Here is a 26,496-nt window from a genome sequence, read left to right on the forward strand (position 1 = left end):
CCTTTGCTTTTCATCATATAATAACAATTGAGAAATACTGTGATTTTCCTTCATAAGGAAATAATTAAGCAGTTTGGTAACTACAAGCATATTTGAGAAAACATGTGTTCCTGGTTGCTATTAGAGCAAAAAATTCACTGGGGAATTATTATAGGAAAGAATTCAAAGGGAGATTAGAAATTCAATTGGATAATAGAAATATAAAGATTTTAATATGTCTGGGAGTATTTTACAAGTGAGTTACACAGAGCTTTATGACTAAATACTGCATCAGAGTTCGGGAGAAAATGGCAGGAGAAGAAATGGTGTCTTATTTACAGCTGTTCTGGTCCTCTTAGGCCCTTACAGGAATCTGCTATTGGCAGTGCATGGTTGGTCATGGGTGCTCTGTGATGCTGAGGAAACTAAGTGTAAATAGCAGGAGGTTCAGTACAAAAAGTGTGCTGCAGCTCTGACCACCACCAGCATATAATAAACAGCATCCAAGATGTAGTACACATCACAGACATTGTGATAGCTCAGAACAGCCTGGTTTGGTATTGGAACAGAAATTCCTTGGTTTGTTATTATTTTCACCAAATATCTGGATCTTGATTATTACCAATTTTTTTTAAAGTCCAGAGACCATGGGAAATAGCAGAGAGAAAGAATGACACAGATTGTTATTGTGGATTCCCAGGCTTGGATCACTCATGCTGTCTCATCCCCAGGTGGAACAACCTCCTGCAGGAGGTTGCAGAGCGGCTGCGTGCCAGCAGGGCCCTGCTCCAGCTGTGGCAGAGGTACAAGGACTGCTACCAGCAGTGCTCTTCCACGGTCCACCAACGAGAAGAGCAGACCAATGAACTCCTGAAGACTGCAACCAGCAAAGACATTGCTGACGATGAAGTTACTTCTTGGATTCGGGACTGCAATGTATGTTCAGTTAAGCTTTGCAGCTTTTCTCAGCTCTGTGGGCTAAAACAAAAATCTCAAGAGGCTCTCCATTGCTAAACTCTGTAGTTGATGTTTTGGAATCTTGTATACTACATATTTCATTTTACTGATGCAGCCTAGGCCTAGGAGACAGCTGTATGTCTGCTATCCAAATGTCATGAGTGTCTCCAAATTTGAATCCATCAATTAGTTGTTTCAGAAGCCTTTATCTAAAGTCTTCTGTCTGGAGAAGGGGGATAAATTGCATCATTTGATTCAGTCTCAATTCCTGCTTAATGAAGGTATTCATGCTTGGGAAAGTATCTCTACCAAGTCTTTGGGGTTCCTTATAATAGAAAGAAACTCAAAATCCTTTGACTATATTCCCACCAATCAAGACTGTTCACATTTTCAGAATTATGGATATGTCTTTATTCTTCCTTATGGAAGGACAACATTCTCTCTGAAACCTTGAGATTCTTCCTTTTTCAAGATTGCATCTCAAGGCAGCAGAATAATTTATCTGTGCTTACATTTTGGTTCTTTTGAGCTTAAGTTAATGATAAGTGTCATTGACCAAAAAAATAAAATATGAAATGTCTCAATGTAAGCGAAATATTTTCAGTGAGAAAAAAAAAAAATGTTAGTGTTTAAAAAATAAACATGTTCATGATCTTTTGGAGCATTTTCTGCCATGATCAGGCACCATGGACTGACAATTCAAATTGTTTGGTTCAAAGAATTTATTTCCTGGTGTCCCATTCTTTAACAATTTTGTTACATCATTTACAAAAGTTATTTTTTCAGCCCACCTGATAAATCATAGCAGGAAGTAAAGGGAAGCCTACACCTGAATCAATTCACAAAGAGGGCTGCCACTGCTTAGGTCCATCATGTTAGTAAATTCAAATCAACAACTCAGGCTTGCTCAAAGGTAGTTGAGCACTGTCTTTTTTCTGTTCCTTTCTGTACAGGTTCTTCATATATTTTTTTATTCTTCAAGTCATACAGAATGTAACTGAAAAGTTTGACATTGAAATGCAGTAGTGAATTAAAGTTTTCCTTACACTGCCCGAGTTCAGTCATTTCATTCTTCTTTAAATCGGGGGGTGATTATACCACCAGAGTGTCAGGTTAACTGTTCATGTCCTTATTCAATATGTTGCAACAGGATGTACTCACAGATTTGAAAACAGCACAGGAGTCTCTGGTTCTTCTTCAAGAACTGGGGGAGGAGCTGAAAAGCCAGGTGGAGGCTTCAGCAGCAGCAGCCATACAATCTGATCATCTCTCTCTGAACCAGAATCTGTCAGCCCTAGAACAGGCTCTCCGCAAGCAACAGGCTGCACTTCAGGTATGCAGACAGTGTTTACAGTCCTCAAATGTGATCATCTTGTGGTTCCTGAAAATACATTAGTTAGCTAAATCTGCCTGGGGAAAGAGGGTTATACAGCTGTTACCTGTTAGACAGCTTTTCCTAGACTTCCCTGGAAGCCAAAGCTGATAGTAGAAAATATGCTCAAGTCAAGCAAAAAGACCTTGTAAGAAGGTCCAAATTCTGGGATAAGGATATTAAACCTCATGCAGGAAAACATCTGCCTGGAATGCCAAGGTGGCATGTTTTCAGCACACAACAATAGTGCTAACAGTGGCATCCACAGCTACTGCTCCCCTGAAGACAGCCAGTCTTCCCACCTATTTCTACAACAGTAAAAGAAATGAGAGATTCTGAATATTGTGTAGAACTGATTTTTTGCCATTCCTATTAATGTCAGTAACCAGACTGACACCTACCATTTGTGATAAAGCCTGTTTAGTAGATGTTGCCAAATTGCTTGTGTCACCAGGGTCTAAAGTGGAAAAAATGAGTGGAAGAATGTGTTCCATAGGAAACCATTTGGATAAGAAAGCCACAAAGGTAGCATTTTCTGTTTGAGAGAAGGGGCTTTACTCAAGAAATCCAGCAGTGTCTGGGATGTTTTTATAGTACCACTGTGGTATGAGGAGGCAAAACACAAGATAATTTTTTAATTTAAAATTGCAGTAAGAGTTACTCTCAATATATCTCTGCTGGCTATAAATTAAACAGAGGAGTTTCTTTCATAAAATAAAATTAGAAAATATTATCCATGTCAAGGTAAGGAGACATTTATGCTCTTGGCTGAAGTGTTCCCTTTGCTATGATCAAAAATCCTCTTCTATCCTAAAAAAAACTAATTCCACAGTCTGCAAGCAATGCGGCAGTTACAGTTGCTCCTAGCCAATTCAACTGTTTGCAAATCTCTAATGGGATAAACAGGAGTGTAATGTCTATAAGGAGGCTGTGAAGATGAAGATATTAATCTGTGGATCCTTTTGTATTCAAGGCTGGAGTCCTGGACTATCAAACCTTTGCCAAGAACCTGGAAGTCCTTGAGACCTGGATAACAGAAGCAGAAGAAACATTGAAAGAACAGGATCCCAGTCACTCATCTGATGTCTCAACAATACAGAGTAGAATGGAGCAACTCAAGGTGACTAATAAATGAAGGAAGTGCTGGGGTTTTTCTTCTGTTGGCCCAGCTATTTGTCGTGCAGAGTATGCACAGATATCATACGTGCATTCTGTAAGTTGTTAAGGACTATCAGTCATGAAAAGTGTAAGACTGAGAAATTGAAGTTTGACAGCAGTCAAGGAATGTCACATTGTCTCTGAGTAAAGATGTAAAGGGCAGTCAGACTGTTCAGAATAAAATTAATAGCAGTTCAAAATAGTCCTAGAAACTAGCAGTTTTTGAATATTTCCTTCATCTTGTTTCCTTTCATCTTTTTTTAATTTATTCAATTCCTGTCTCATTGATATCTCCTTTAGGTATGAAGTACTTTATACATTCGGGTAACTTGATATATTGAAGAAACATTCATAGTGTGTACTATGTGATCTCCATCTAAGGTCTTGCACACTTTTCTTATTGTGGGTATTCTTTTTCTCCTCTCCTTTTTTCAGAGGCCATGACAGGAAGTTGCTGAACTTTGCCATCTAGGCTGTTTTTGTCATTGTAATCTTCCATTCTTTTTCCATCAAGATTAACTAAAGACAAAATTCCACTTTGTACATGCTAAAAAGCAGGGCATTTTCCTTATGGAGTGAATTGAGTATTTCTGTACTGCAAAACAAAAACCTGAAAATAAAAAGTTGAATAATTTCAGTGGGAATTTACCAGCCTACAATTCAGGATAAGAAACAAGGAAAGAGGCTTACTTATTTTGACAGTAACCATACATCTTTGAACACCAGCCTACTTCAGCTCTGAGCTGTAAATCATCAATCAGTAAAACACTTCAGTGCAATTTGAGTATGCTTCTCTGCACACTTTTAAACCTGGACACAAGTCTTCTCCTCGTCTGGGACCAGAAGATGAATACTGGAAATGCAATTTTTTTCCTTGGCATAGAGATTGCTTACCACTTGGTGGCAACCAAGGCTGTTCTATATCTAAATCTAAGTCTTGAGGCACTAATAATGATTGCTAGAAGCAGCAAGTAAATCTAAAATTAGAGTTTTCAATATGTTTCTAAATCTAACTAAGTGCTAGTTCATATTTTTCAAGTCAATAATAATGTAATTCCTGAACTTCCCATTATCACTTTTATTGTTTGTTGCAGAGTCAGATGCTGAAGTTCAGCAGCATGGCCCCTGATTTGGACCGTCTCAATGAGCTGGGTTACAGGCTTCCTCTGAATGACAAGGAAATCAAAAGGATGCAGAACCTGAACAGACACTGGTCTCTGATCTCACCTCAGACTACAGAGAGATTCAGGTGGGGATAAATAAAGATTGTTCTACAGTTTTTTACAAGTTAGAAAGTATACCTTTTGCAGAATATAGAACTGTTTCACGTATTTTATTGACCAAAGTTCCTTTTCTTTGGTGTACTTATAAATAAAGAGCAAATGCATTGAGCTGAGATGCTCATCCTGCCACAAATTAACAGGATTTGAAATGAGTAGGACTGCTATTTTTCTAAGTATTGACTAAATAAATTAAATGAGGCAGGTAAGTGGGAAAGGTGTTACCCTGATTTGGAATTACCTGAATCCATCTCTCTTTCTTTCTTTCAGTAAGTTGCAGTCTTTCTTGCTGCAGCAGCAGACCTTCTTGGAGAAATGTGGCACTTGGATGGATTTATTAGTTCAGACTGAGCAGAAGTTGGCAGTAGAGGTTTCAGGAAACTACCAAAGGCTTTTGGAGCAGCAGAGGGAACATGAGGCAAGTATTCATGTATATTTTTACATCGCTAATACACATACTATTTATACATAAGAAGGAATGCACATTCTTTTTTTGAATGATACAATAGCATGCCTTGAATTGTAATTGTGTGTACTGTTTGAGAAAAACTTAAAAACAGAAGCATGCAAATATGTCCATAATAGCCCGTGGAGGAGGAATTGAGTGTCTGTGCAATGCATCATTGTGCCTATAAGTGCGTGTCCCCTGCACTCAGTCTACTTCAGATTTGTTTGTACCAAGGAAACCAAAGCTCCTTTAAAAACCTAACAATTCTTGTGCCATTTGGCTCTTTGCCTTCACTTATAACTGTAAAAAATCTCTATTTTGATTTTGTTTATTTTTTACTAAGTTATCAATGTGTATAGCATTTGAAAAGCATGTTAAAGGAAGATTTTTCAATTACTGAGATACAATTCACCATGGGGCCTCCATTTGATAACATTTCCTTGGAGAACAAACTGATATGTTCTTTGCTGCATGCTAGAGTTATTGGTCTATAAAAAATCAGGAGCTAGCACAGATTTTGCTGGAGGGAAAAACTGATTCAGAGTTTTTACTAGTGCTAGATTCAGAGTTTATGATTCTTCTGTGAAGTCAAGTGGTGCACATTTTTTCTCCACCCATATTGTTACTGCCAAGATTTCTGTTAAAGATCAAGTAAAAGAAGTAAGTTTTCATATCAGAGCTCCCATGTGGCCCCAGTAGTTTCAGTTCCCACAACTTTTTCAGTTGACCTTCTCCTAGATTCAGGCTGGATTACAGGAAGAGTTATGTCCTTTCCCCTCTACTGCCTTATATCTTATAGCATAATACTTGAATGAGTGTCTGACATCAAAAAGTAATTCACAACCATTTTTAGCATATTTTTGCCTTAGCATCTAACTGCCTTTGCTTTCACAAATGTCATCCATTTCATTTCCTTTCATTGCTGCTAGCATTAGCTGGACAGTCTCTGTAAGTTTAAACATCTCAGGTCTTTGAGATTTGAATGTCCAGAAATAATTTCTAAGTGGATAATTTCCTACTTTTGTTGTGTCCAGTCATAGCTATAATTATCTGAAGGTACTTAGGGCAATCTTCTTGCATTCATTTGTCTTGAGATTTCAGCTTAATTCTTTCCTAAAACTTTGATCTGTGCAGATGAACATTACTTGGGCATTCTACTTAAGCCCTTTTTTTGCAATTGTAAATCCTCTCAGAATTGAGATAATTAATATATTTTTTTTTTTAATACTGCAGTTAATCCTTTAAAAAGTAACTTGCTTTTACTTTCTTTAACCTTATTTTTGGCATTTTTTATAATAAAAATGTATTTATTACAAAATGTCCTTTTCAGTGCTTCCTGATAGTCACTAAGAATTGTTTTCCCACTACTTTTGGCTGAAAGGGTCAAATATCAACTTCTTGAGATGCATTTTCACATTGCTTTGCTTTGTATTTTTGAAAATAATGAGAAAATATTCTGTTTCCACCTGAATTCCTAGAATAGATATTTAAATGTGTCTAGCTTTATTATTGCCTTTCCAGTGACTCATAGCTTTTGCTGTTTTTTACCCAAAAAAGACCCCAGCCACCTCAGTGGCCTTTTTTAGAAATATCTTCCTGGTGGAGTTCACAAGGTGGAGGTGATAGCTTTTTCAGACATCATGTGCTAACAGTGACATCTGCATAAGTCTGCCAGGACAATATCATAATCACACTTGCACAGTTCTCCAGTACGTGGGGCTTGTGTGCACTGGGGGTGCACTGAGACACACACTTGAGAAAGTGCTAGCAGGGGAAGGGGAAGGAAGTTCCTTGCCAACTCAGTCCCCAGTATGCTGGTGTTGTGCATTTCAACACTTGCCCTCCTTTCCCCATCATTTGAACACCTGTTTCTGTGATTCATGGTGATTTACATATGAGAATAAATTTGGGTGACAACTAGTCCCAGGTAACAGAGTATTCTTCTTATGTACAGAGTGTAAATATGGAAAGAAAGTGTATGGAGATCAAAATATCTCTACTTTTGTGTAGGGCTTGAGTACATCCACTCTAAGCAGAGTTCTAATGCTTGATAAGTTTTTATTTCACCTCCTAAAAAAGTGTTAAAATTTTCCCTTTTGAAGGAATTGGTTTTGCTGGTTTTTAATTTTGTTTTCTTTTCAGATTTTTTGGGGGTGTGGAGGGAGGGAAGGGTGTGAAAGGCTGGGGTTTTTGGGTGGGGGACTTGTTTAATTAATTGCAGCCAGTTGTGTTCTGTTTAGTCTCAATCTCTTAACAATGCTGGTAGATGCTGTTGCCTCCTGTGCTTCATGTCCCCTAACTTGATGGAAATAGATGTGACAGAAAGTAAAATTTTTGCCTTTTTGCTCAGCTTTCTGAAATTCTCAGTGCCACACTACTGTGGCTTCATTAATGAAATAATAATAGCATTCAGTTTCCCTCTGATTCAGGTTCAGTCAATGATAAGTGTCAGGGCATTCAAAGAACAGTCTCAAATAATCTATAAAGAAATCAGACAACACTATTCCTTTCTATGAGAAAATGTATGACCTCAGTAGCACCTCAGAGTTAACTCAGTTATTCAGAGAAGCAAAATCTCATTTTGAAAAATTAGAAGACCTAAACTACACATAGTGTGCTTGAGGGATTTAAATGCGCAGGTGCCAGTGGGTGTTCTGCTGGCAGGTGCAGATGCAGGGATTGGTGCAATCACAATTTAAGCTGGTGGGATGCCATATAAGAGGAGTGGAGAATAGTGGCTCTTTGTTCAGGCAAGAGTGAACTTCTATAAACTACAAATACCATCACTAACTGAAGAAAATAAAAACCTCAAGCTTCATACCAGTATAATTTTTCTTTGAAACTCTCTGTAAACCTTTTGAACATAGTCGGTCCAGTGATGCCTGAGTGTACCTTCATTAACATAAAAATATTCCTGAAGAGCCTTACATAGAGACATGTTCCATTACTAAAAGGAAAGATGTTTCTAAAAATAAATTTAAGTAGTATATTCACTTGAGTTGTGTTTTCTTAAGTAGTAATTAGGAAATTTTTTGTCTTAAGTAATAAGAAGGCTTTAAAAGTATTGTGAAAGTTTATTATGATGTTATTATTTGTGGAGAAAATTGGAAAATAAATATGAAAACTTGGAAGAAGTGGAAAATTTATTTCTAGCTCCTGTACATAGCTGTCTGTTTATTTTAAGGCCGTATTGGCAATGTAGAAGTGTATTAAAAGTTTATATAACACTATCATAACACATGGTCTATACAACAAAGCAAAATATTATAAAATTCTTAAACATGTCAAAAAATAAAAAGAGCCCTTTTAATCCAAACAAAAAATACCCTATCTGGATTTTGTTGTAGATTATAATGTCGGTCACACAACTGTACTTAGAAACATAAAACCTATCTCCTGTTGATATAATTTAGCTTTATAATATTGGTCTTGAGGAACTAACAATGATTTCTAGAAGCAGGAAGTAAATCTAAAATGAGAGTTTTCAATATGTTTCTATTAAGGTAATGAAAAAACTCCCATTGAATTAATCTGAAATGTGATTAAATACATGAAAATTCATTTTTATCAGTGCATACAGACAGAATTAAAAAGTAAGATCTTGTTTTAACCTCCTTGTCTCCTGTACAACAGCTATTCCAGGCAGAGATGTTCAGCCGCCAGCAGATTTTGCATTCAATTATCTCTGATGGGCAGCACCTCCTAGAACAAGGACAGGTGGATTGCAGGTAGACATTGCTGTATTGTTGCTGCTGCTGGTTATGTGAAGTTATACTTAGATTAGTGGGAGACTTCCAAACAGAGAAGGTAGCAGATGGCAGTGTTCAGATCGAGCTCTTCTGAAGTGGAAGTTCCTGTTGCTGTGGTTAAGCTGTTAATTAGCCAGATCTTAAGACATTGTTCTTTAGAATGCTATGGGACATGTGAATGCATTTGGGAATACAACAACCATCTGAGGCTGCTTCTCTGACAAAGATTTGTCTTGGAATATCAAGTGTGTTACATATATATCTATTCTCATGTATTTTCAAAATGTCACTTTTACCAACGGAGCTTTCAGTGACACTACATTTGATTTGTGCCACCTGGGGATTTGCCTCCACCAGGATTCCCTACTGCCATTTAATAGTAATAGGAATAGTAATTCATTGTTGCCTAGGATTTAATTTTAAACGCTTGTGATCAAATGAATGAAAATCAGTGGAACACCAGTGGCTTCACAATTGTGCATATGAATTGACTTTGCTAAGGTTATCAAGGTACAAAGATGAACTGGTTTTTGGAATGTGAGAATTTTATTGATACTATGTGTATCTTACGCCTGCTTTGAACTCAGTAGTAAATCTGGGGGTGAATTGTGAAATCTCTATGATTTACTGTGAATTTGACTAACCCAAACTGGCAAAAGCTATGGGTTTTCTTTGTGCATTTCTGGGAAAAAGGTAGAAGAGATTTGTGCAATTAGGGTTTGGGGTTTTTAAAGTCTCAATAATTGGATCCCTTTAACTCTCCCATACATGAAGTGTGAAGTTCTTATCCTCAGTCAGCCTTCATGAGACTTCAGTGCTTTTATCTTACTGTTTTACAATGGGCTGACAGACTCCTTTCTTTTTGCTTCAATGTATTTCATTAAGCAAATATATTCAAGTATGAAGTTTACTGTGTCTTTTTTTACTATTTATCTATTTATAATAGGGATGAATTTAATCTGAATCTGACTCTTCTGAGTAATCAGTGGCAAGGAGTAATTCGCCGAGCACAGCAGATGAGGGGGATCATTGACAGCCGGATTCAGCAGTGGCAGCGCTACAGGGAGATGGCAGAGAAGCTGCGCAAGTGGCTGCTGGAGATGTCCTGTCAGCCAGTGACCGAGCTGGGCAGTGCTCCTATCCCACTGCAGCAAGTAAGAGTGCTGCTGGATGAAGTGCAGGTATGTGCAGTGTGTTTGAAGAAAAAAAAAAAAAAATTCCCTGCCTTTTTTACAGTCTTCACCATTTAAAATGTCTTTAAAATGTCTTAGATTCAGCCTGTCTGTTCTGCCAGTTCTTTTTTGGAACTGGTGTAGCATCAGAAGTGTGATGGAAGCAAAGGCGGAGTTCATAAAGAACATGAAAGAGAACTTAGTGGGCTCTTTCTCTCAAGGCACACATGCTTCTGTTTTTGTTTTCAGCCAGTATTACACTGAAATGGTCTTGAAAAGACAGTGATGACCTGCTTGAGGAATGTATGCTAGATAACAAGGATTCCTTGAGTGTCCATCTTCATGAGAGGCTAACGCTATCTAGTAAGCAGCTTGGTGTCTTCAAGCTTTTTATCTGGAAGATGGATATAATAATAATAACTCTTATAAGCATAACAGGTTCTAGAGGAAATCTTTCTCTTTAAGAGCAGTTGAGATACTGACATTAATAGAGAGAAAGAAGTCTTTCATGTCTTCATCTTCTTGGAGAAATTTGCTAAAGGCTTGCTACGGTAAATGATTGTGAAAATGTTAGGGTAAAGTGTTTGGGTCATAGTTCATGCATAAGACAGGATATGCAACCAACTAAAATATGGACTTAATAGTGAAATACTGAATTGTAATTAAGTGCTAACTGTAATTAAAAGGACAAAGCTGACAGAAAACTATTCATATTTTCAGCTCAAAGAGAAAGTTCTCTTAAGGCAGCAAGGGAGTTACATCCTCACTGTGGAGGCTGGGAAGCAACTGCTGCTCTCTGCTGACAGTGGAGCTGAGGCAGTCCTGCAGTCAGAGCTTACTGAAATCCAGGAGCGCTGGAAGATAGTTAGCACTCAGCTGGAGCAACAAAAGAAGCAGCTTGCTTTGCTGCTAAAAGTAAGTGTGCAATTTCTTCTGTACTTCTTCAGCACATTTGTGGTTTCTCACTGTGAGCCCTGGTGGAGGAAAGCTCTCTCAATGGACAAGCACAAATACAGGAACTTCATTTACAGTACATGAACTAACAATTTCCCTTCACCCCCTCTGAAACTGGAAGTGGTAATACTTCATAACAGGCTTGCATGTCAGTTGATATATTGTAATTGACATTTCCAGAATATTGCCAATAAAGTATATCCATAATACTCCTATTTTCAAAATAGAGCAAAAATTAATATTATTTTGCACAAATTTTTACACATATTTGTATTGTGTTTAAGTGACAAAGTTTTTCTAGGTGGAAGCTGCAGGGATGACTTCTGTGAGAAGCTGCCAGGAGCTTCTTGTGTGTCTGATGGAGCTACTGCCAGCTGGGTCCATGATGGACCCACTTCTAGCCAAGAGCCCAGCAGTGATGGTGGTAGTGCCTCTGGGATAATACAGTTAAGAAGATGGAAAAATAAAAAATTACTGTGCAGGAGCATACAGAGAGAGGAGCGAGACAATGGGACAGCAGCAACTTTGCAGACATCAGGGTCAGTGAAGGAGGGGAGGAGGCACTCCAGGAGCCAGATCAGAGATTATCCTGCAGCTCATGGTAGAGACATGGAGCTCTATGGTGGAGCAGAAGTTCATCCACAGCCCAAGGAGGTCCATAGGGAAGTAGAGATCCACCCACAGCCCATGGAGTACCCACACCAGAGCAGATGCATGCCAAAAGGAATCTGTGACCTCATGGAAAGCCCACACTAGGGTAATTTTGCTGGCAGGACCTCTCACTGTACCACACCTGTGGGAACCCCAGGCTTGCTCTGGGGTCCCATGTGGTGGTGAAATTCCTCCTCCAACCCGTGCTTCCAAAGAAAAACTGAGCAGGCTCTTGCTGTTCGGTCTCAAGGCAGTTTATTGTTAGTTATCTAAAAGATTGTCTTTGCGGGCTGCAGCTGCTTGGTCAGCAGCCTGGGTAGAGGCACACACACACCCTGACATCCTCTCTGTCTGCTGTCTTCCTCTTCTCTCCCCCCGCCCAGGGCTGCTGCTATCTTTTATATTATATATTACATATTACATGTTTATAGTTTTCCCCCAGTACCTACTACCTATATTACAAAGTGCTTTTCTACTCTAAACCAATCTGTGAGTGCCAACATCACCAAGAGCATGGAGGCAAGGAAGAAGAAGGAGGAACAGGATCAGCCCACTTTCCTCCATCTTAGAACTTCTGACCCCCATGTACAAAGTAAAAACCCCCCTGTACAATACTAAAAAAATTTCCCCTCTGTTTTGTAACTACTTTTACTATGCTATCTAACCTTTTGTGACTGCTTGTTCCACCTCCAAAGTTGGTAACTCATTCCATGGCTCAAACTAAAAATCAGAGCTGTTTGCAGCTGCCTGTCAGGGTCTAAAATGCTTCTGACCAAGGCCTGGAACCTCTAAAAATGTCTGAGAGACATTTTGAGTTCCAACACACACCCTTGTTGGAGCCTGATCCTGAGGGTTTTGGACGAATCCATGGAAGGAACTCTCTCCAGAATAGTTTGTGAAGAACTGCAGCCCATAGGAAGAGCTCATGGAAAAGTTCATGGAGGATTCTCTCCCATGGGAGGGACCCCATGCTGGAGCATGAGAAGAGTGTTAAGAACATCACAGGCTATTTTCACGCAAGGTTATATTATTTGATCTGGCTAATTCTTCATCAAGATGATCATGAAATACTGGCATAGACTGGGAAAAAAGGAAGGAGAGAAATACAAAGGCAGTGGTAGAAGGAGAAAAATATCTTGAAACAGAAGACTTAGTTTCAATACAATGCAAGTTTCAATAGAGGTTCTGTGTTTTCTGGCATCACACAACTGGTATTCTTTGCGGGCTGAGAGCTTATTAGGGATCTCTTTGTCTTAATAAAAGGCTTTAAGAAGCAGGTGAGGCAGGTAAAACTATACTACTTGATAGAGTTTGTTTGCATTGAATGCATTAAAAATTTTGGAAAGTATACAAACACTAAAGGAGGTGTAGCTGGTAAAATCCTAATTTAAAGAAGATACTGTTACTGAAGATACTGATTTAAAGAAGGTACTTCAATCTGCACTGAATTTACAGTTTCCCCAACCACTTTTTTTTTTTCACAGAGATTAATGTACCTGAATGAAACTCTTGTAAAAGAACAATGGTGTGTTTAATACAGGCATTCAAGAAAGGAAGTGGAAGATCACATTTTCCAGGGAGAGACTTTGCTGAAAGGATGGAGTTGGATCTAGACAGAATTTTAATAACAGGAAACTTTGTGTATTTCTACTAACAGAGACCTACACATAAAAAAATTCTACACATTTCAACACATGACTCAAACTCTGAGACTTTTTGTATTATTTAGAGGGCATGTTATTTTTAGGCAAATTGACTGACATAAGTATAATGCAGATCAGAACTTAAGTCTAATAAACATTCTGCTTTCAGGACTGGGAAAAATGTGAAAAGGGCATAGGAGACTCCCTGGAGAAGTTAAGATCATTCAAGAAAAAGCTTTCTCAGCCATTGCCAGATCACCATGATGAGTTGCATGCAGAGCAGATTCGTTGTAAGGTAAAGCATTTCTCTGTTGATTGTTGTCTCATCTTTGTCTGCCTTTGTGCACTGACTTCTTCTGTTAAGTGGGTTCACATTACTGATGATGCAAACCAGTTAGCCATCCCCATGACAAGAAATGGTCCATATGGACACCATACCAGAGTGATCTCACCATAATACAAATCTTTCAGAGTAAATACAGATCTGATCAAAGTGATACCAGAACAAGGTCTGAAAAAATACTGTAGAAGGATTTTATATTGGTGTGTTTTTATTACAGAAATTCTAAACTCAAATTTAAATTCATGGTACTTCTGGTTAAGTGATTTTTTTTCAGGTGAAGTGACTATGGGGGACTTTAGACAATACTTCTAGGCTATTATTTGCATTTTAAAAGTGGATTGCAAGCTTGAAAATATTTTCAGTACAGAGAAGTCCAAACCAGTACTTGAACTTCCCAGATACCTTTGAACTTCAGAGAGTTGAGTAGTATCTTAGTTTGCAACTTCTTGTTACAAGGTTGATGTTTCATTCTCTACTGGGGAGTTAATACCCTCATAACTCTGAAAATATTGGTACATTTGGGGTTGATATTTTCTTTTTCTTTGAGATGGGGCTGAAGCAGTGTGCTTGACTTGGTGGGTCTGCTCAGTTGTGACTTAAATCAGTGGGTAACACTGCTTGTCTGTTTCATGAATGTACTCAAATTTTTACTTGTTAGCAAACTGGTCCTTTTTCCATGTGTTTTTCTATTAAGGAGTTAGAGAATGCCGTTGAAGGCTGGACAGATGACCTTGCACACCTCTCCTTGCTGAAGGAGACCCTGTCTGTGTACATCAGCGCAGACGATATCTCAATCCTGAGTGAGCGAATAGAGCTCCTGCACAGGCAGTGGGAAGAGCTGTGCCACCAGGCAAGTACAGCACTGAGCTCTGATGGGAGCAGTATGCAGGCTACAAAATTGTTGGGAGAAAAATTGAATCCAAGTGGCAGCTTTTAGAAAGGATTCATGTAGATACACCTATATTCAAAAGTGAATTCCTTCTGAGTCAGGGGAATCATCCATTGAAATATTCCTTTAATTACTGCTAGTGCTTCTAGATCTCTTGAACTTTGTAATGTTTGTGAGGTCATATTTAAAAAGACTTGAAAAATCAACCAAAGGGTCACACTGTGACCTGTGGGACTTGACGTGGCTGGCTGGGAAAAAAACACAGAAATAATACAGTTACACTTTGCTTTCATGGAAAACCTGTGCTCAGAAAGGTTGTCCTCTCCCCACTCAGCATTGCCCTGTTGTAGCTTCAGTTCTGCTGATACCTTCTCCTACTTCAGGCCTCAGTGTCTGCATTTCTTTTAGTCTGAGGTTGACTTGCTTGCCTGCAAAATGGAGCTGAGGAGTATTGTTTAATTTTTTCAGGTGCATCATGCATAGTGTGCTTTTGGCCTCTGATTTGCACTCCAGGTAGTGGAGTCTTCCTTACCCAGCTTTTCAGATTATCCTGATGTAATTTCTGTGGTTCAGTAGAGATTGCAGTCCAGAATTGCTGGGGCTAACTTGAAATATTTACCTTATGCAAAGTACCTGTGAAGGCTTCAAAAACATCCCCAAAGTAGGAAAAATGCTTCACAGTTACCTGCACAGAACTTGTTATGAGTTAGTTGCATTTGAATAAGCAAGTGTAGATTCATCTAAATTATGATTCAGTCTGTTACCATGTTTATGGTAAAAGAAGGGGCCAAGTAAAGAAGCTTTATCTTAGTTTTGAGCTTGCTGAGTGTTTCAGGATGTAACCTAGTGCAACACTTTGTTCATCTGCTGCTTATTTCATCAAGTTTAGAACCACAAAAAGGAAGTGCAAGATAACGTGTATGCCCCTGTTCAAGTCAACACAGTACTTAAAAAGCATGTCACTTTAATTTGTGAAAGAGCTTTGTCTTTTCAGCTGAAATTACAATACAAAGTCAGAAATAACCCAGATCACAGTGGGGAGGAAGTAAATAGTTGTACCAATGCTTGAAGCTGGAGAGATGATTTTGCTGCTTAGTGTATTCTGCTATTTTGATTTCAGTGTCCATCTTGGTCTGCCACTGCAGATGGTATCAGAGTTACAGCTATTTTTTAATTGCAGCAATGTTTTCCCTCCTTCACTGTTATCTGCAGCATTTGCTTGTTTGATGTGTCATGTCTAATCTCTCCTGTCAGGGCACACCTCAGTGCTTTGGAATCTCTCAAGGTGTCATGCCTATACACAGGAAATAGTCATCAAGGATATTAGTGTATCGAGACTCAAGTAAAAAATTACTTTTGCAAAATAAAGTGTATTTTGGATTTAGCTTTGTATTCATGTGCTTATGCACAAATGGCACAGATTTTTGGACTTTACTATATTTGTATTTATTTTTTTATGCTTTGGTGAAGCATTTTTCTTTTTAATTTAATCACTGAGACTAAAAATAAACTAATATTTTATAAAACTTCATAAGTGAGCAAGTTTTGTAAGAAAATACAATTTTTGTCCTCTAATGAAAACTTTGGGTTAGAGACGTTGTGAAACAAGATAGTGACAATCTAGTGAGCTTAACGCTTGGGTGCCTGTCTCTGTGCATAGGATGTAGCTAACAGGAAATCTGAGATCAGCGCTTACCCCTGAACTTACAGGCAGTCACAGAAATTTTTGCTGTACACTCCAGTTTGTTTCAATGGCAAGTAAGTGGCTGCAACACTTTTTCAAGGCTAGAGGAATTCACAATTCTTCAAGGCTAAAGGCACCAAGTATTGTAAGCATGTCTTAAATGTGTTTGCTATTTTAGTTTCATTTACTCTTTGCAAATGGTTTCAGGTCTCCTTGCGTCGACAGCAAGTTAGTGAGAGACTGAATGAGTGGGCTGTCTTCAGTGAGAAGACCAAGGAGCTCTGTGAATGGCTGACACAAATGGAAAGTAAGGTGTCTCAAAATGGTGACATCCTCATAGAAGAAATGATTGAGAAACTTAAAAAGGTGTGGTGTGCTCTTATATACTCTTCTTTAGCTGTTTAATTGTTTGTGGATTAGCTGAAATTAAGGTTTGACTTTACTCTGATGTGTTCTGGTGTTTGTGGTCTCTCACTATGCAGCATTTTCCTGTCTTTCTTGAGATAGGACCTCCCAGAATACCAGAAAATTAAGTGAATGCAAAGTCAGAAGCATCTGAATGTTTTACTAAGTGTCCAGTCAGGATTGCCTGTAATGAGCTAAACTATAGCATATTTATAGAAGGCATTGTGGTTTGGGTTATGTTGGGTAGGTTTTTTTCATTCTTCTGTTAGTTGTTTTTGTTTATGCATCAAATATGTAAGAGGTTGTCACTCCACTGCACCAACAACTGAAAAAACAACATTCGTTTGTATTTTTGCACCATTCCTTTTGTTGTGTAGAGCAATATGTATTTAGAATAAGTACTCTGTCTTCTGATTGCTCTTTACTCTCTAGGATTATCAAGAGGAAATTGCTGCAGCCCAGAAGAATAAAATCCAGCTTCAGCAAATGGGAGAGAGACTTGCTAAAGCCAGTCATGAGAGTAAGGCATCAGAGATTGAGTACAAACTTAGCAAGATCAATGACAGGTGGCAGCACCTTCTAGATCTTATTGCAGCCAGGTAAGACAGTTGTTTTGTTTCTAAGTTTTAAGTGGGACAGTTTAATTTGCTAGACATCATGCATTTAAAATCCTTTATTTTCTGCCTTTTTATTATAAATTCTGAAATAAACTTATTCTTAACCATCAACACATTTCTGTGAAAATTACTTGTCTGTTTACTTTATGGTACAGGACAACATTTCTTCAAGAAGAGTAATTTAAAAGCTTCATTATAATAATATGGTGATGGTGATAGATGGGGCTTGATCTTAAAGCTCTTTTTTCTAAACTTAACAGTTCTATGTTTCTACAATATAGAATCAGTTGCACTCAGATTTAGTGAGCCTTGCTCTAGTCACACCTTACTTTACATGGTGCTTAAAACTGGATACAAATGTAGTTTTTCTAAAAATTTCTTGACAGTGGAATCAAAACAGTGGTTTTGTATTTCAAGAAGAGCAGGTTCAAAACTAAGTCTTAAGTTTTCTTAAGATCATTTTTCTCCATGGATGGAGAAGAGTAACTTCAGTTAGATGTGTGCACACTGGTCTTAAAGACTCTTTTTATTCAAAGTCAAAAGTATAACAGGAATTTTCAGAACTTAAAAAAATACAGGATTGTTGTTGATATGTAAAGAAAATTATGTATTTGTTTCAACACTTTCTGCTTAGCTGTGCTACAGGCTTCCTTCCATTACCAACAATAATTTTCTCACAATTTTTTCATTTCATGAATTGCACAAATAGCTCTTATACTTTATAATTCACATTTCTTTGATGCAAAGACGTATGCATTAGTAATAGTGTAAACTTCTTAGCAGCAAAAGGTTTGTTTACTTTCATAGCCTTTTTTCTGTTCTTTTTTCATATGGTACATTCTTGCTCTGAAATCTGGTTGCACAGGAGCAGTGAATTTTATGTAAGCAGAAGCATTCCAGTGGCTCCTACTCCTTTAATAGTAGTTCATTTTAAAGTAATGAACACCATATATTTCATACAGAACAATTAATCAGGAAGTGTTGCATTACAATTGAGGAGCCTACTTGGTTTCAGTGGATGGGATACATCACCAATTGTTGAATTTAAAGTATATTTGATATATTTTTATGTTATTCTTTTGAAATGATTACTCAGAGAAATGTTCAAATAATACCTTCAGGAAGTTTCTAGCAAAAAGAGATTGCACTCAGAAACTGCAGAACACATCTTAAAATTATCTGTCTTGTCTATTCAGTATTGCAGATTAGTCCCCAATACAAGGAGAGGTGAGGATTTAGGATTTTGTATCATTCTCAGGTGGGGAGACATAAGATGCACTATTATACACTTAAACCCTCTCATTCTGATATGATGAAGTGTCAAATCATAGTTCTAAACTAATGGATGTAAATTATTATTTACTTTTATTTCCAGATCATTTCAACTTAGCCTTCTCAACTGGCATGCTCAGCATTATTGTATGCAATTAAACATATAACTCTTTGGATTCCAGTGTAAAATTTTGGTCATTCAGCTATATATTAGGTTGGAAATCATTAAAACCCAAACTGTTGATTAATGTATGCACAAAATACTTGTATTGATGTCTAATTACAAGTGGACAAAAGGATTGACATCCCCAAGATAATTTTTAGAATGCTCTGGAGGCCCTTTACAATATATTTTTGTTGGCATGTGTTTCTGTTATAATATTTTGGAATTTAGAGTGTATCATATAATTTTGACTTCATTCAGCTAGTAAAGGTATATTAGTTTTCCTGGTACTAAGAAAAAAATACATCTTTTCACTTTCCGGATGCCTGACAGTATAAATAAATTATTAGAGCCTGCAGACTTTTCTGCAATGCTCAGTAATCTCTTCCCTGGAGCAACTTTTCCTACATCTGTGAACTAATAGAAAGTGCTGTGTGAAAGTGTTTAAGTAATATTTTATGGTAATACATGTCCAGTCTGAATTTTACCTGTCAGTTTTATACTGTGTGGTGAAACTTCTCCAGTCACCTGTAAGAGCATATTTGTTTGTCACATTCTGTTCCCTTACTCATTACTCTTAATTGCCCCTCCATTCAGAGAAGGTCTGTAACTACAGAAGTGACAGCTGCAGAATTGTCTCTGCACCAGAGACTCACATTTTTTCCCTTCTAAAACCATGTAATCCTTCCAGATGAATTTTTCTGATATGTCAGTCTCATTAAAAAAGTTGCCATTGTTTACAGCCAGGAAATGGTACTATTGCTGCAACTGCTCAGGCTTTGCAAAGAAGGTTTTGTATGTGTTTTCATCCTTTCCCCTACCACTCCCAGTCCACATTCCTGGAGATCAAATCTGGCACATGTTGATGAATGCAGGTTTTATTTAGAAACATGACCACTTGTCACCATCCAGTGTCATGTTATCAAGCAACGGCTGTTAACATTTGTTTGGCATGAAACATTTTCTGTACAGTACTCCCCTTTCTTCCCCCCTCCAAAAGAACAGTGCTTGCAGGCTTGGGAGTGGAAGTTCTTCTTTTTAATACTGGAAAATTTAATGGTTGTGGTGGAAGACTTGCATGCTGTGAGGATGGCGGAGGACAACAGTGTGGATTCAGACCTCCCAGACTGTAACTGTGATATCACAAGGCAGGCAGCTATTTTTGTTTGCTTTTGATTCATGCTATTCTTTCTGAAGTCTTGGCTTGCTGGGAAACTAACTGAAATATTGCTATGTAGAAATCAGTACTATAGCTAGAAATTACTGTTTTCTGCTCACTTGAAAAACAGTTGACAGTGATTACAGCATACTTTGTTTTACAGCTAATACTTTTGGATTCTGGAATAATTTTGTTTTTGTCATAGTGATGGAGACTTAGAACTAGTAAAGTCTCTTAGCTGTCTGAGAGAAACTGTGGTGTGGTTTTACTGGTGTTTTCAAATACAAGAGCATGTACACATGAGAATAAACAGACTGTATCTGTCTGCTTGTTTGTGTCATCAAGGGGGCATGACTACAAGCAAAAGGCAGAGAAGGGAAGAAGCTGTGAAGAGTATTTCAGACCTAACTCACCAAAGCCTGGCTGTCTTTTTATATTAATGACTGTTTTGTAACTGCATGTAATACTTTAACTCAGCCTACATCATCTTGGATGTTTCATTCAGCTTCTTTTTTTCCCTTTTCTCATTATCTTTTCTAGAAATTTAGCTGTTGTTCGGAATTCAGTCTTTGCAAGAGCAAACTGATTGGAGTAGTAAATATAACTGGCTTTACTGGTGTCCTAGTGTACAGTAGTACTGTACTTTGGAAAATAAATACTTTTTTATTAATATAAAGATTATTTTTAAAAATATATTTTCAAAGTTGATTTTAATAGTGCAACATTCCTCATTATTTCAGAGTGTTAATTAAAACTTTGTCTACTGTTCCAAGTGGATATTTTTTTAAAAAGCACCTTTTCTGTTTTCTGGTGTCTACTCTATAGACTTAGCCAACATGCTCTTACCGAGTTTTTTCATGTTGCTTTTAAAGTTTAATATTAGTAAGCAGCTGTCTAAATGACTAATGCAGTAGTTATGACTTCTATATGATGCATTTTTCTGTACTTACAGAAATGTTGTTCCTATTTAGATTTAAGTGGAACTTAAGATTTTCTTCTTTAGGACTAGTTGAATTAAATACATAAAATACTTTAAATACTTTATTTTATACTTAATTAAATACTTAATTTTAGTTACAAGTTGTTTTCCCACTGTCTTTGCCCAATGTAGAATAATAGACATTATTAACAGACAATCTGAAGTTACTGGTTTCTTGAGGAAATTAAGGCACATTAACTGGAATATGAAAATATAAGTATCATAAGCCCATTCAATTTTTTAGATGATTTTTCATCAGTAAACCATGAAAACAATTGAATTCTGATGTATTATTCTTTCTGAGAATTTAAGTATTTGTAAAATATAACAAGACTGGGGTGTGTTTTTTATGAAAAACAACATTCAAACCAACTATTTCATGGTTCCAACCCTTTGATTTCAGTGCACAATTTTATTATCAAGGAGAAAAGTTATCTCAAGTCTCTCACAGTAACATGCAGTTACTGTGCTGTCTCGTGCTGCAAAAAAAGCATGAAATGATTATTGGAATCATTAACAAATTAAACATAATCTTGCAAGTGAAATCTCAAAACATCAAAATTACACTTGGCTAGGGATTCTACATACCTCATTTTAAATTTGTCCTTTGTCTCTTAAGCAGAGCTTTTATAGCATAGGCATTTCAGCATTTGCTTGCTGAAGTTCAGAAGGAAAACTCTCAGACATACTGGATTGCATAAATAATTTGATCGCAGATATGTATTTAGTGTAGCTGGAGGCTCAACACTGTACTGCAGTTCAGTAAAAAAAAAAAATCTCAGCAGAATCAAATAAGCACTTGTTTATTTGTTTCTATTTGTACCACAGGCAAGGAACCTGTTACGTTAAACTCAGTATGAAAAAAAATCCAGTGTTAAGGGTAGATGTAGTGGGGTGCAAGAAGGAAGCATTAGGGTTTGGTTTTGGGTTTGGTTGGAGTGTTCTTTTAGTATGGCATGATGTTTTTCTTTCTTTCTCTGAAGTAACTTGGATCATGTGACTGAAAACAGTGGTACTTGGCCCAGACTATTTTTTATGCTCTGGCAGGCATGCACTCCTGTGCCGTTTGCCTCAGGCAGAGGGCACTTTCTAAATGATGGACTCTTTATAGTAGCTGCAGAGAAAATGTAGATGAAATCCAGCACAGAGATTAGAGTATACACAATTGCAAACAAAAAAATACTGGTCCACAGCTTGGTCTTGCAGATGATCGAGTGACATTGTTTCTCCACAGGGCAGGCATGACTCATTGTTCCCTTTCCTACTCCAGCAGGCCTGCAAAAGATCATTAGCATTGAGCCTTGAAAATATAAGCAGAAGATGGGCAGGATTTCACTCCTTTTCAATAATATTAGAGATTGAAAAAGCTGTATGTTACTTCTAGAAGGGTGATAAGCAACTTCCTTGGTCACCCTGTGAGCAAGTTTCAGTTGGTTTAAGCCCACAAAACATTGTATGTAGAACCAGAGGTGACAAGGAGAGGGTGCCCTCAGCAGCTGTTCTCCTACCATCTCCCCAAGCCTAAATACAGGGCTGTGTTATGATACAGAGCCTCATGATGAGGACTGAGGCAGTCTTACAGCAAAATTGTATTGACTTCAGTCCCATCATAGGCAGATCTTCAGATTACCCAGATTTTTTTCCAGTTACCAGGTTGGGTTTCTTTACAGATTAAAACCTTACAGCTGTTGGTCATGAGACTAGCAAGGAAGCTATTTGGTCTGTTCTTAAGGATTTTTAGCTATAAAGAACTAGTTTAACCACCTGTGAGCTAAAGGGAGGGCTACAAAGAGAAGAAAATTTGAAAAATTTAACTTTTATTTTTTTAAGATGACATTAATTTCTCTGTGATTCTCTTAATGGTCATCTGCAACTACTGCTTTCAGTATGGAAGCACTCAATAAATTTGCTGGTTAGTATTATTAATTGTGATTAATTTGAATTATAGCATAGTCAGGTGGCATTTTGTTTCTTAAACAAATCTGGCAATCTTGTCTTTTTCAACCCAGTTTAGTCAGTCTGTTCCCAACTGCACTCATATCTTAAATTTTTCTGGTATTGAAACACTTAAGAGCAGTAGCAGTAGGAGTATAAAAGGGAATGTTACTCAGGATTGTTTTTGGTACCACACAAATAGGGAAAAAGAGAGAGGTTATTAATAATGTATGTTATGAAACACAGGGATAGGAAGGAGAGATTTACTGAAGGACAGTTTTGCAGTTCAAACAAATCGAAGGAAAAATTATTGAGATGGGATGAAAGTTTAGTTGAATTTATTCAATCTCTAAGCTTAATTCTCTCTTGATTTAAAAAAAAAACAAAAAACACACACAAACAGAAATCTATTTAGTTTTTCCTGGTCATTGGTCTTCCAGGGTCAGAATTCCAAGAAAAATTCTAGTTAGAAATCACTATGCAGTTCCATTCCAATTTCATCTGTTTAAACCTGAAACAGTCCAATAGCACCAACTTTAAACAGCCCTTGGAATTCAAGAATTCTCCCCAAGTTCTGAGTTTCTTGCTCTGAAATTTTTTATTCAAAGACAAGTCTTCACTGTGGAACAGGTTGATCAGAGAGGTTGCCCAGATGGTGGCCCATCCCTAGGAATGTTCGAGGTCAGGCTGGATGGGACTCTGAACAACCTGATCTAGTTGAAGATATCCTTGCTCATTGCAGAGCAGGTGGACCAGTTAGCTTTTAAAGATCCCTTCCAACCCAAGTCTTCTGTGTTGCTTAGTTCAGTATTTTCATGGGTGTGGAAAAGGCCTGTTCACTCAGTGCACTCTCCCACCAGTACATGCATAAGTTATTTGTACTCTAAGAAACACAATTGTCATCTATTAGTCAAATACACAACTAAATTACTTAGATAATTTGTGGGGGGGTTGATGTATATGAGCTTATTAAAAAAAAAAAAAAAAAAAAAAAAAGAACAGAAAATTTTTCTTAACAAATATTAAAGTCAACTGATAAAGGTACATAAGATTTGAAAATGCTGTGTGGCATTACTAAGCACTCATCTTTTCTTAACCAGCAGCTATGAATGCAGGACTCTATGTACATGTAATATACTTCTCTTACGTAATAAAGAAAGACTTTAGAGAAGAACTCACCATCTAAGTGAAGTTTCTCTGAAAGTTTCCTGAAATGCATGCTGTGAAATTTTTTCTTCAGGGTGTATTTAATACTGCCATTTCTTTTTCTTTACAGGGTAAAGAAGTTGAAGGAAACCCTTGTTGCAGTGCAGCAGCTGGATAAAAACATGAGTAGTCTGAGATCTTGGCTTGCCCACATTGAGTCGGAGCTGTCCAAACCTATCGTCTATGAAACTTGTGACTCTGAGGAGATACAAAGGAAGCTAAATGAGCAGCAGGTAAAATAAAATACACTTACCAGGTGAACAGTGACATGGGGAGAGCCAAAGTAGAGTGTCCGTGGGCTGCCCATACCCAGTTCAGTTAAGAGGGCATGTGGCAAAATGCTTAAATATCAAGGCAAGTGGTACTTACTGTGTCACTTATAGAGCCTTCTGCTGGCCTTGACATCGAATCCACCAGGAGCTGATTGACATTTCCAAGAAAGGTAAGGCACCAAAAGATGTAACCTGAATGAGTTATTGCAATTGTTTTCCTTTGGGGCTTGTGGTTTTTGTTTGTTTGAAATGTCTGTTCCCAGAGGCAAAACTGACACCTATTAGATCTTGCAAATTTTGCAAATGCTTGAAAATTACTCTTTTTAGCAACCTTTCTAACTCAGTTTTATTTTGCAGCTTGTTTGAGAGTCACTTTGCACGCAAAGATGCATGAGCTATAAATGTAAAGTTAAAATTGGTTGGTTTATACTACACAAAGCCTTTATGCAGTGCTAGATTCTTTTTTGGCATTGAAAGTAATGTTACTTCTAAGATGATTTACTATACTTTCTCCTTCCTGTTACACTTTGCTACCCAGTGCAGTTTTACCTAGAAGCACATTGCTGGAGAGAACTGCTGTCCTTTGTGTTCCTGTTGGTTATTCATTGGAAAAAATACCTTTCTGATTCCCACTGGAGAGGAGTTAGATGTTCTCCTGGGTCCTTTCTCCAGAGGAGAAAGAAATGCATGAGAAGAGGAAAGACAGGATAGTTTGTGGATAATTTATGAAGAGTACAAATGGATATTTTGCTCCTTTAAGCTGAGGGTAGAACTGAGAGCCAAGAACTCCCTCAGAGATTTTGTTGGCTCCTCAACTGTTTTGCTACTGCTCTGTTCAGAATTACTTATTAATATTTTATATGGAATTTATATAGGGATAATAATTTATAACACAGAAGTGTCACTAGTGAATGGTGTTTTTGAGACAATAAAATGCTGGGAAGGGCTAAACATTGCTACCAACAAAGTAGGCAGTTGAGATTATTTACTAGAATCCCTATGCAGACATCCTGTCCAATCCCAGCCACTTCTTGGGAGATTTATTTTGGGCACAGAGACTGTTATATCTCTGCCTTCCACTGGTTCCTTCTGGTGACAGCATGCAGTGATATTCTGTAGAAGTGAGAGTGGTTTAGTTTGAACTCTAAAGGGGAGAAATAGAGGTGAATTTAGCCATGGGTGGATGCCATATTTGGAAACATGGTGATGATTTGATATGATAATGATACAAGACATGGTTATAATAATAATAGTTTTAAAAACCCACCCACTTTCAATGCATGGCAACTAGCATTTTTATTAGTTGGAGGCTATATCACTATCTTCCACACTTCAGAAGGCTACCTTCTCAAATACTTTGTTCCCTGTCTCTTCTGCTAGTGACTTTGTGTTCTTTTCCATTTTTGATCTTCCACTGAGATCATGTTATCTTCCCAGTTGTTCATACGCAAAGTTAGGTTAAAGATGTTATGTTGTGAAAGAGGAGAGACAAATTCCATTTATGAAATCTACTTCTCAGCCTCTACTACAGGCAAGCATCAGCTTTGCAGATTGCTGGTCTCTAGTGAAACTAAAAATGCAGGTGATTCTGGATATCCTGGGGGAAGGTAGGGTAACTTCAGTTCAGTATTTTCCTGGGGTAATGAACTTCATTTAAAGGATTGCTTGTTTGTTCATTTTCTAAATTGCCCACCTCTTGAAATGTGAAAAAATTATGTTTGCTTCTGGGCAAAAAAAAAGGTTGTATAGGGGTGACAGCAGTGCATAAAAGTGTTATTCCTTTGTGAACTAACCAAAGGCTTAATATTCTCTAATAAACATAATAAATTGTAAAATCTAGGAAATAAATATTAGACTGTGGAGAAGAAATAGTCTAGATACTGCTTGTGGAAATGTTCTGTAGGTGAATTAAAAAAGTGTAATTCTTATGAATGCACAGGCCCCACAGTTCTCACTACTGCTTTACTCCAAAACATTAGAAAGGAGATCGTGTTACCTGCACTTACTTAACCTCAAGTTTCATAGCTGTCTGGAGTGTGTGTTTCATAAAAGGTGACATCTTATTATAGTATCCACCCTTCTATAATAGTTCAGGGCAGATAGAAAGAAAAATAAGCATTTTGACATCGTGATAGAAGTATTTTTCAGGCAAGTGAAGTGAGAAGGCTGTTGCTGAGGAAGAAGAGATTGTGATTTTCCATTCAATGTT

General features: G+C 37.5%; 1 protein-coding gene across 22 annotated transcripts in view; it reads left to right on the forward strand.

The window, feature by feature from the left end:
• SYNE1 (spectrin repeat containing nuclear envelope protein 1) overlaps positions 1–26,496 on the forward strand; it is a 290,658-nt gene that overhangs the window by 232,496 nt on the left and 31,666 nt on the right. For 19 of the 22 annotated variants that reach the window (XM_077782169.1, XM_077782171.1, XM_077782168.1 and 16 more), the window contains 13 exons: positions 711–915; positions 2,087–2,269; positions 3,282–3,428; positions 4,561–4,715; positions 5,017–5,164; positions 8,828–8,922; positions 9,890–10,124; positions 10,836–11,030; positions 13,533–13,658; positions 14,401–14,556; positions 16,487–16,645; positions 17,117–17,283; positions 24,086–24,248. In XM_077782169.1, coding sequence (XP_077638295.1) covers positions 711–915; positions 2,087–2,269; positions 3,282–3,428; positions 4,561–4,715; positions 5,017–5,164; positions 8,828–8,922; positions 9,890–10,124; positions 10,836–11,030; positions 13,533–13,658; positions 14,401–14,556; positions 16,487–16,645; positions 17,117–17,283; positions 24,086–24,248 — 2,134 coding nt within the window. Of the gene's footprint in view, positions 1–710; positions 916–2,086; positions 2,270–3,281; positions 3,429–4,560; positions 4,716–5,016; positions 5,165–8,827; positions 8,923–9,889; positions 10,125–10,835; positions 11,031–13,532; positions 13,659–14,400; positions 14,557–16,486; positions 16,646–17,116; positions 17,284–19,710; positions 19,885–24,085; positions 24,249–26,496 lie in introns of those variants that run through there. The other 3 variants (XM_021540599.2, XM_077782187.1, XM_077782190.1) reach the window with 3 other exon arrangements.

Source organism: Lonchura striata, chromosome 3 (assembly GCF_046129695.1).
Source record: "Lonchura striata isolate bLonStr1 chromosome 3, bLonStr1.mat, whole genome shotgun sequence".
Taxonomy (NCBI): domain Eukaryota; kingdom Metazoa; phylum Chordata; class Aves; order Passeriformes; family Estrildidae; genus Lonchura; species Lonchura striata.